Here is an 11,146-nt window from a genome sequence, read left to right as displayed (position 1 = left end):
TGGTGTAAGAGCGGTGTGATCAGTAAAATGGCAGAACAGCAGCAAGGAGTTATTCTGGACCGAGATCAGTTCTGCTGTTCTATCTGCCTAGACCTTTTAAAGGAACCAGTGACTCTACCTTGTGGTCACAACTACTGTAGAAGCTGTATTGAGGGTTACTGGGACCAGAACAGAGAATACAGCTGTCCTGGGTGCAGAGAGAGCTTCAGTCCCAGGCCCGTTCTGAAGAAGAACAATATGATGGCTGAGGTGAGGGAATTAAAATGGGCAAGATATGAGGTTATGGATGGCGGTAATAGTGGTAACATAACATTATTTTCCTCATCACATGCTGATATTTATTGATCATCACACTATTATTAAGTGTCAGTGTACCTCAGAAATACATTTTCATTTAAAGGGGTATGAATGCCTTTGCAAAACACTGTACAATACGAGAACAGAACAATCAACAACCAGTATGAAGTTCTAAGCTCAGAGCCACAGTGCTCAGATAACATTCCTATGGTCCTAGCAGAGTCGACCTGTAGTTTCTTTTTGTCATCAGTGAGTGACATCCCCTCCATTACTTTTGACTTCCAGATTGTGGAGAAAGTGAGGAATCCAGAAGGTCAGCAGTGTTCTCCGTCTGCTGCTCCGGTCCACGTCAACCCAGCAGATGTGGTCTGTGATTTCTGCACTGGAACCACATGCCACAAAGCCCTTATGTCTTGTCTGGTGTGTCAGGGTTCTTACTGTGAGACTCACCTCCAGACTCACTACAATGTTCTTGCGCTGAAGAAGCACAAGCTGGTCCCAGCCACGTCCCGACTGCAGGAGAAGATGTGCTCCAGTCACGACAGGCTGATGGATGTGTACTGTCGCACAGACCAGCAGTGTATCTGCTATCTGTGCATCATGGATGAACATAAGGGCCACAACACTGTGTCAGCTGCAGCAGAGAGGACTGAGAAACAGGTAGGGTCGCAATCACTTGTTTGACAAGATATTAGTTCAAGTTTCAAAGATTAAAGTAGAAGGAAATGATCATGAAGCATTGATTTCCTTCTGTATAAACCCAAAGATAAATCTGAGCCTGACTTAGGCCGTGATCTAAAACAAGTAATAAAAAGTACTACAGAATTACAGCCATTTTGGACCCAATGAAAAACATAGGAGATAATACTTCTTGTCACTGAATCCTGACACTGCAAAAATGTATTTAGGAGAAGTTAGTTGTCACTGTTGACTTCATAGTATGTGTGGATACAAACCAAACTGTCTCTTCCAATGTTAATTTCTTGCAGAAACAGCTGGTGTGGAATCAGCAAAACATCCACCTGAAGATCCAGGAGAGAAAGAAAGAACTGATAGACCTGAGACAGGCCACAGAGATCCTGAAGGTGAGCTAATATTTTCTCCACACACATTTCTCCACCTTCAGAATGACTGATATTGATCGGTTTGCAACATTTCCATAGCAGCAACCTATAAAATAACGCTAGCCATATGTGGCTCCCACAGCATTTTTGAAAAAACTAAACAGATATAATACAGATCATGCTAGTCACTAGTGATATTTCTTGTACTGTTTTTTTGTATTGTGTGGATGAGTGCGTATGTGCGTGTCTCGCTGTGTTAACTAGACTTCTGCAGAAGAAGCCGTGGAGGCCAGTGACAAGATCTTCTCTGAGATGATTGTGTCCATTGAGAGAAGGCGCAGTGAGGTTAACAAACTGATCTTGGACCAAGAGAAGACTGCAGTGGCTCAGGCTGAGGGACTTGTGAGGCAGCTAGAGTTGGAGATAGCTAATCTGGAGAGGAGGCATGCTGAGCTGGAGGAGCTGTCCAACACTGATGACATCATCCATTTCATTCAGTTTCCACAGACAGCTTTCACTCTTCCACCATCATGTGTTTTCAGATAAATTGACACATTTTTTTGAAAAATGTATGAGAATATTATTATTTGTTGTTATTATTATTATTACTATTATTAGGCTACAATTATTATTAAGATTATTACTATTTGTGCTGGTTGTAGTAGTTGTAGTATTAGTTGTAGTGCTGGTTGTAGTCAAGTTTTTTCATTTATTAAAGATTTAGAGAACTTCACTCATACTATCTCTACAGAGCAACTGAGCAGTTGACATGAAAGAAAAGGTCATAAGACACATTCAGACCCATATTATTGACTTTAGGTCTGTTCTTTGTGTATAATGTTTAAACTAGCTGAGAAACAAGAATACCAGTCGTAATCAAAGTACTAACTAATCTTTTGATCTCTTGGTATTTTGTGCTTCCATCCCTGTCTACTGGTCTATATGTCTCACTGCTTTTCTCTGTCCAGAGTTACCAGTCTCTCAACAGTTCCAGTGGATCGGTCTTACCCAGTATTGTTGTACATCCTCTGCGTTCCTTCACGGATGTGAGTGATGCTGTGTCTAGTCTGAGGGACAAGCTAAACAACATCCTGACGACAACTTGGCCAGAGATTACAGGTGAGATTAATATTTTCCAGTTTTTTTTGGTCAACCAGCCATCGTAGTAAACAGTGGATAAAAGTCAGAAGACACCATTTCTTTGCTGCCAAAGGGATATTTGAAATGGAGTAGACTGATGCTACACACGTGGGCAAGTTGGCGGTAAAACCAGGATTTTAACCAAACTACCTGTCATAATAGACACAAATAGACAAGCAGAGTATATTAGGGTTAAGTGGTTAAGACAGGATATGACACACTTTGTATAGCAGCTAGAGTTAATTTCACCATACAGGTGAAATGGACTACTGGGTAAGACTGGTCTGTTAGGAAATTCATCTTGTATCATACAGATAATTAAGAGAACTAGAAAATAAATTGTAACATTTAAAAGTAATAATATTCGTTATTAGTCGCTTCCGACTAGTAGCCGGCTGTAGGACTGCTATTCAAAACTCTGTTCATTCAGGACAGTTGTTAATCAACTACAGTAGATAAGTGGTGTTTCTGTAGTGTGGTCATCATACAGTAGAAACCAAATTCAGAAATTCAGAAAACGGATCAAATAAACATCATTAATTTGGTAATCAGTAAAATCGAAATTAATACTTGGACTAATAGTGTAGTAGTACTGTATAGGAGTACCAATAGTGCAGTAATGTGTTTGTACAAGTATCAGTAGTGCAGTATTGTGCACCAGTACACCATACTGTAATAATGGTATAACTAATGTTGTGTATTATTGAGTACAATACCAGTACTGAAGTATTCTGTATTATTGTGTACCAGTAGTACATCATTGTGTATCATTGTGTACTACCAGGGTAGTATTGTATACCAATACCAACAGTGTAGTACTTTTTATCCTTGTGTACCAGTCAAGTAGTATTGTGTACTAGTATCTGTAGTGTAGTAATATTTGTTATTGTATACCCATAGTGCAGTATTGTGTACTAGTACAAGTAGTGTAGTACTGTTAATTATTGTGTGCCAGTAGTATTGTAGCATAATGTATTATTGTATATTTGCAGCCTTTGGTAGCAGTACCAGGAGTGGAGGTCTGTTTGGAAACACTAACACCACCTCCAGCCTGTTTGGTGGAGCTTCTGGTTCTCTGTTTGGAGTGTCTGGTTTATCCTCCACCCAAGGTGGCACCACTGTTAAATTCAACGTAAGTATCTCCTCCACCCTTCATGTATTGTATATGTGAGTTTTATACCTAGCTGTGGCCGTGATATTAGATAGGGTTGCCATTTTGTATTTTTGATCTGGTATGGGAATGCTGTTATTGACAAAGCAGAGGAAGCCTGTAACTCCATATAAAACATATTGTTTGTATTTTTTGTTATAAACGGCCGAAGGCGTGAGATTATGATTTCGCTCCTGTCTGGCGGGATCTGCGGGGGGTGCCTCCAAGGAGTGCACCTTTTCTAGGTTTAGTTACTGTATAGTTTAGATGTAGTTTCAGCTGTACAATGTCAATGTTATATAGATATCACTGGGTAACTTGGTATTAACCCCCCCCCCCCCCCCCCCCAGCCTCCTACAGGATCTGACATTCATGTCGAAGGGGGCGTGGGCACCAGTATCAACACCAAGCACCAGTGTATCACTGCGATGGAGGAATACGAGAGCAAATCACTGGAGGTATTAACACACACACACACACACACACACACACACACACACACACACACACACACACACACACACACACACACACACACACACACACACACACACACACACACACACACACACACACACACACACACACACACACACACACACACACACACACACACACACACAGATCAATTCAAGTAAAATATTTAAAAAATGTGATGAATAAATTAAATTAAATGAATCAATAAATAAAACCTCTATTGGCTCCTCTGACAATACATGCCTGAGCAGTGTCAGGAGTCAGGACTTAGTTTTGATTACGCTATTTTTGATTAATCAAAAACACACAGTTTTGTTCATTTACACACTGCCAAAACTCACTGGTCAAATTATACAAGATTTGTATTCATTTGCCAATTTAATGACATGAATGTAGCCTTGTTCCCTATGCTGATGCTGGTCACAGAATGGTGCAATCTGCACGATGCTGCACTTACAGTATGCTGCCTATATGGAATTTAATACACATTTACTAAATAAAACAATGCCACTGCAAATACACTAACAACTGCCTCTCTCTCTCTCTCTCTTAGGTTTAAGCTTACGTATACAGTAGTTTATTTGAAATGCAGTAAAAAGCTATTTCAGGATAAAACACAATCAAATCCAGGACTTATTTCCATTGTGGTTCTCTCTCTCTCTCCCCCCCCCCCCCCCTCCTCTCTCTCTGCTTCTAATCTATCTATCTAGGAGTTGCGTCTTGAGGACTACCAGGCTGGCAGAAAAGGCTAGTGACTTCACATCGTCAGAGTCCCAAATAGATTATTGTGTTGTTCAAAATATAACAATAATACCCAAAAATAATGTAATTCTATTGTGTCAGGTTGTAGTTCACATCAATTACTTTAGGTAAGGTTAGGGTTATACATGTGATAATATGTAGATAATTATATAAATTACAAACTCAAGTGACTGACAAGTGTTTGCCTCTTTGAAAAGTGATGTTTCATCATCAGGATAATTATGTCTGAGTCATAGAGTACTCACTTGTACTCCTAGGCGTTCTAAAAATCGGACTGAGAGTTGCCCTTTTTATTGAGTATCGTTTTGCTCTTGTATATTTTAGTATTTTTTTTGTTACTGAGTGTAAAGCACTTTGGTTCAACACTGTTGTTTTAAATGTGCTCTATAAATAAAGTGGATTGGATTGGATTTATGTGAGTTGTTAACTCCTTTGAACGCAGGCATATCTGAACGGCCCGTTCTCCGCGCAAGACACCGTAGGGGGGCACGGGCCATCCACCCCACAGGCCCCAGTGCAACCGCACTGGCTGCACTGTCTATAGCTACGCCACTGAGGGAGACCAAGGAGATCAAAAACAATCCCAACCCTTTGTGGAATGAGGTATTTGTTTTCACATTGGTAGGTCAGAAAGTGAGGACAAGATTTGCAAGCTCACAACGTGTCACATCGCAATTTCCACTACTTTTGGAAGATGTTTGAAAATGTATAACATCAAAAAATTAAAACAATATTCAAATGGCAATATCAACATTTGAAGATTAAAAATAAATTCATATTCAAAATATAGTCGACTCCCGAAATTCGTTCCAATAGCCCTAGCAGGTACTTTACCACTGTGCCACCCGAGCGCCCTTCAAGCTTCTCTGAAAGAAGAATCACTTTTTTTACTTTGAAAACCCCTGGCATTGATAGATAAAATATTTCAGACTGTCTTTTACACTTAATTTTGATAAATATTTACACAATAGAAATTCAGGAGATACAATTCTAAAAAAGTAAAATCACATAATTCTGGTTGTCACAGAACATTTGATGAAATATTGTCATTAAGTATGATTTTGTCATTTTGTCATTTTAGGTGAAAAAAGCTCCTACCATTGATCATGCATTTAAACGGCCAAAATCAGAGCAGCTATCCATCTGCGTCAAAGCCACAGATGAGGCAGCGCTCTTCAAAACAAAGTTTGTGGAAGCTCCGAAAATTGTGCCCAAGTTACCAGAAAAGCATGATGAGCAAGAGAAGAAAGAACCAGAACCCACTGAATTCCAAGCAACAACATTAGGAGCCCAGTTTGTATTGGAAAAAGGAGACTGGGACTGTAAAGTTTGCTGTGTGAGAAATATTGCCATGGCTACAACGTGTGTTGCTTGCCAAAGTGATAATCTTAATTCTTCATCAAGGCCAGATAGCAGTGAAACCAAAGGCCTCACTGCAGGGTCAACCTCAGCAGGTGGCTTAACCATCAAGTTTGGGATTGATTCCAAACCCATTAGTTCAGGCTCTACATTCACAGGTTTTGGAGCAGGTCAGTGGGACTGTGACACATGTGCTGTGAGGAATGAGGTCTCTGCCGATAGTTGTGTTTCTTGTCAAGCTCCTAACCCCTCAGCTAGAACAGCATCCATAGGAGCGCCATCCACACTCTCTGGCCAAGATCAAAATCCATTATTCACTGTTAAGCCTAACACCTTCAGTTTTGCAGAGTTGGCAAAGATTACGGGAGGAGACTTCCAGTTTGGACAGAAAGACCCATGTTTAAAAGGCTTTTCACTCCCGGCGACCCCCAACAAGGCTGATAGTGATACCTCAGCTGACCAGGGTGAAGAGGACATATACAAGACAGAGGAGACAGAGGCATCTTCGTCCTCTTCCAAAGCCAAAGACTCAGGGCATATTGCCCATGCTTCACAAGCTACGTCTGCATTCAGAATCCCAGAGAAAGGTATCACTATCTATTCATGTTGGCCACGTTTGCTTGATTCTGAAGTTAAGTTGTTGGTTTACTTCTTGATTTGTGGGGGGGATGTATTTGTACATCAAGCCGCCTCACACTACAGAAACAGGAAGTAGGCTCCTACCCTTTGGGCCACATGGCTCAGCAAGGCTTACGTACTCTACTTATGGAGCGCTTGTAATGCGGAAGAAATCAGACGTCGCTCTCTCCTCTCATGAAATAATAATAATAAAAGATAGATAGATGAATAACTAAAGTTAGCAGCGGCTATGATATGTCAGCAGCAGTGCCCCGGGATAGGATACAAAGATACAATTAAGCTAGGGTAGGTTATCATCTCACATTGAATGTACCTGTAAACCATGGCATCTTTGAGGGCACCTGTCCACCCAGGGCCCTTGGAATCTTTCCTTTTTTAATCCTTATTTGGCATCCCTGGTGCAGCGCATAGTAATATGGTCCAAGTGTAGTGCAGTGTAATATGGTATACGACCAGGATGTAAAAACAAGGGGCATGTTGGCCACAGTACCTCGGAGAGGAATGCTGTGTGTGCTGCCTCCCAATGCAACCATTTTAGTGTAGTAAGGTAGCCAGGGCTCAAGCTAGGGTAGAACGCTCCTGTGTTTCACAGGTACATATCATGGATTTTGAAAATTAAGTACATTCTGAATGAAGCATCCCCTTACTGATTAGTATTACATAGGCTATGTATTGTATTGTTGTGGAAAAAAAGCATGGTATGATTTTGTGCAATGCATGGAGAGTTTCTATATCTAACTAACACCTGGATATACAGAGAATCCCTATAATTAGGAACAAATTGAAATTTCAGAGCTGCAAATTTGATCTATAGCAACGGTCTTATATAGTGTTGTTACACAACACCATGGCACCTTCATTTATCCTATTTTATGCTCTTCACAATGTTTATTTTCCCCTTCATGTCTTTGTTGCTGTGTAGTGCCCCCACACGCAGAGGGAGGTAATGCTGGTGAGTCAGACAGAGACGTGGAGGTGGTGTATGTAAGGAGCCCCACTGCCGAGCAGGCCTCCTTGGCCAGGGAGCTGCTGCTGCCCCACACCTTCTTCTGCTACAAGAACGAACCAGGCTACACCAGTGACTCCCACACAGATGACGGTGAGGCTGCAGCTACAAAGTGAAACCTGCCACCTCTGTCCTTTTTCCTTAAACCGGGGTCACACTGCAGGAGTTTTAAAATCTTAGATGATTTTGAAGTCTGGTTGCTACACTACAGGATAATCTCATAAGATGTCTTATTGGAATATCTTAAACATGCACACACTACAAGATTTTTAAGTAATGGGGCATGCACACTTTATTTAGATTATGTGGATTCACTCTCACGTTCCTCCCTGGTATCAGTCTGGACTTCGGCCCATAGGGAGCAAGTATGAGAAATCAGAAAATGATCAGAAATCAGTGACTGCGTTTCAACTGCTGTCCGTACAACAGTGAAAAGCATCAAAATAATTTACTGATTTCTCATACTCGCTCCCTATGGGCAGAAGTCCAGACTGATACCGGGGAGGAACGTGAGAGTGAATCCACGTTATCAGTCTGGCCAATGCCAGGCTAGAGCAACGCAGCACCTCACGCCATCTTGTCTCATGTGATCACATGCAGAAGCAGTAGCAGATGTAACAGATAAACGGTTGTGATATACCTGGGAAGACACGTTATATAGACAGTCGTGTCTTGCCACATATCAACTGGCCTCAGCTGTCCAAAGTGCCCGTAACGGGTTGTTTCATAACAGGCTGTTATGAAGTCATGTCAAAAGTCATCTCATTCACTGTGTGCAGTTTACAAGGACAGCTGTGTCCTTGTAAACTGCATGTCTTTCTCTCTGTCGTATGCCACTCCCATCATATCATGCCGTCCCACTTGAACAGTAGTGATCATTCAGATACATGTTTGAAAATGAGAGGATAATATTGCCAGATAATCGGTACCCGATCAGGCTTGAAGGGGGAAGGCCTCTCTCGATATAGTCGGGAGGTGTAAGTATGACTAAATGGAGCACGTGAACATCTATCTAATGTAAAATGTCTTATTTTATCATTTAGTTTTGGATTCACAAAATTATCTCAGAATTTGAAGCAAATCCATTTCCTCATCATCAGCTGCTGATATTGCTACATCTTATCCCATCTTTTTTCAACAGGATAGTCACAAGGGTTTTCTCCTAGCAGCAATAGAATTTTGAAACCATCTATACTAGTGATCAACACCTTCTCCAGACCCAAATGTGCCTTTAGCTGGCCTAGGACCGAATGTCTCAATAGAGGAGTTTGGTTGGTTGATTGATTGGTTGATATATTATTGATTCTCAAGGAGAAATTAAGCAAGGAAAGCACTGTTTTCTGCACACAGAAGGAAAGCATAACTTGTTGTGTATTTTCAGATGAGGACTATGAGTCAGCAGTGACAGCCTTGAATGGAAAACTCTATGCAGATCCCACAGAGAAAAGGCCTGCAGCCTCTCAGCATGGTACTGTACATTATATATTAGATCTCATCATGTATATTATATATATATTATTATTTCTCAACGGGGCGGTACAGCCCCCCAGGGAGTGTACAGAGAAGTTTGTTGGGCGCTGGAAGCAATGTTGTTTAAAGGGGGTGATGAAGTGCTCTTGGCGGAGAGAGCATATTAATTGGCTGTGGGGACCTGAATATAGAGGCTATGCGCGTGACATCATCGTACCCGGAAGTTATGCGGGAACGCCTACTGAGTGGCAAAAAAATACTTTCTGGCCTTGACAGCCCATACATCCAAACAGAAAAATCTGATTGTATTAAACAACGTTAAACTCACCAACATGGCAGCTGTACGAAAAGCCTGAATTATCCTCTTTCTATCTGCAAAGTTTTTGTTTTAAAAAAAATCCACCATAGACATGCTACTTAGTACTTTCTCTCAATAAATTCTCTGCAGGTAATTCTTTTTCTAAGTGTCAGAGTTTGGAAGTGCAACGTCCTGCTGCCTCCTGCATTTTGTGCAAATTAGAAACAGGTGGTACGCAGGACTTTTGAGTGATTTCCAACAAGCGCTTCCAAACTCCAATGCTCAAAGCTGCACAATGTTTTGCCACTCAGTCTGATGAGGGGGGCGTGTCCCGGTGGAAAAGTGATACATGTGCATGCTCTCTATTTGATAGGGGGCACTGGCCCCAAAAAGGTTGAGAAACACTGATATATATATATATCAACATGTACATTATTGTATGTAATGCATCTTAGCATTTTAATTGATATCCTACATCTCAATATGTACATTATATCCTACATCTCAACACGGTACATTTTATCTTACATCTTAACATGGTACATACTGTATCCTATTTCTCAACATGCTACATTATATCTGTAATGGTGGGGTGTGGTTTTGTGGTACACTGTAAGGGGATAGCAAAGGAGTGGCATTCTGCGGCAGTAGGCATTGTTTAGTAGGTATAATGTGGCGCAACTGTGAGTAATTGGGTTGAGTGTCAGTGAGCCCTTTCTAATGTTTTTTTTGTCCTCTGATAACAGTGAGTCCGGAGCCATTCCACTGATGCAGCATAACGATCGGGACTTACCTTGGACACCATCATTTCTCTGTGGCAATATCGACTTACTATGACTTTACCTGTATGTATGTCAGGCAGATTAATTTAAGTTTCTGTAAGGAACTGGAAAATAAAGAGCGCTTTAATACAAAAACTCCTGCTTCCATCTGTTCTCCTACCAAGCCTTGTACAGTATGCTACAAACATGGTACATCAAGTCATACGTCTCTACATGGGACATAACAAGGCTATTATATCTCAACATGGTACATAACAAAGGCATGAAAGATGCATGTGAAAACCAAATAGTTAACCTTTCAGAGATCAGATGACCTTTTAGAGTTTAGATTGGGTGCGAAAATGTTACTTAGCAGTTTGAACCCTAAAACGTTGGCTTATCCTACATCTCAACAAATGTACATTATAGGCCTACTAAATCTCACAATGGTATCCTAAATATCCACGTTATTGTATTGTGCACGGACTGGGAACAAAAATCAGCCCAAGAATTTAAATGACAGTGGCCTCTATAACTTTTCATTGTTACAGTATTTTATTACTTGGCAGGGATGCAAAGGTGATTGGGTGAAGATGATCTAATGTCAAAAACAACAACAAAATAGCCTACAATAAAAAAATATAGGACATATAGGACAAAGAAAATCCAAGACAGAAAACACCAAAAATGTGTCAGTATCAGGAAGGATGTTTTGTGATGTTT

At 40.9% G+C, this 11,146-nt stretch overlaps 1 protein-coding gene across 1 annotated transcript; it reads left to right on the top strand.

Moving 5' to 3' along the window:
* Positions 1 to 10,568, top strand: LOC311063754 (uncharacterized protein). The gene is made up of 13 exons (XM_084083339.1): positions 1 to 249; positions 583 to 957; positions 1,287 to 1,382; positions 1,626 to 1,859; positions 2,330 to 2,480; positions 3,494 to 3,633; positions 4,002 to 4,109; positions 4,839 to 4,875; positions 5,333 to 5,511; positions 5,972 to 6,836; positions 7,811 to 7,987; positions 9,276 to 9,362; positions 10,409 to 10,568. Exons 1-13 carry the CDS (start codon positions 28 to 30, stop codon positions 10,429 to 10,431), a joined length of 2,694 nt encoding a protein of 897 aa, XP_083939465.1. The 5' UTR covers positions 1 to 27; the 3' UTR covers positions 10,432 to 10,568.
* Positions 10,569 to 11,146: the final 578 nt, after the last annotated feature.

The sequence above is a fragment of the Gymnoscopelus microlampas genome, assembly GCF_963454915.1.
Source record: "Gymnoscopelus microlampas genome assembly, chromosome: 16".
Classification (NCBI taxonomy): Eukaryota; Metazoa; Chordata; class Actinopteri; order Myctophiformes; family Myctophidae; genus Gymnoscopelus; species Gymnoscopelus microlampas.
Note: the sequence above shows the minus strand (reverse complement) of the source record. Positions and strands in the feature narration are given on the sequence as shown.

Coding starts and splice junctions, on each gene's coding strand:
- LOC311063754 (XM_084083339.1), top strand. CDS start 28: ATGGCAGAACAGCAGCAAGGAGTTATTCTGGACCGAGATCAGTTCTGC. Junction 958..1,286: donor CAGAGAGGACTGAGAAACAG/GTAGGGTCGCAA, acceptor AATTTCTTGCAG/AAACAGCTGGTGTGGAATCA. Junction 6,837..7,810: donor ATTCAGAATCCCAGAGAAAG/GTATCACTATCT, acceptor GTTGCTGTGTAG/TGCCCCCACACGCAGAGGGA.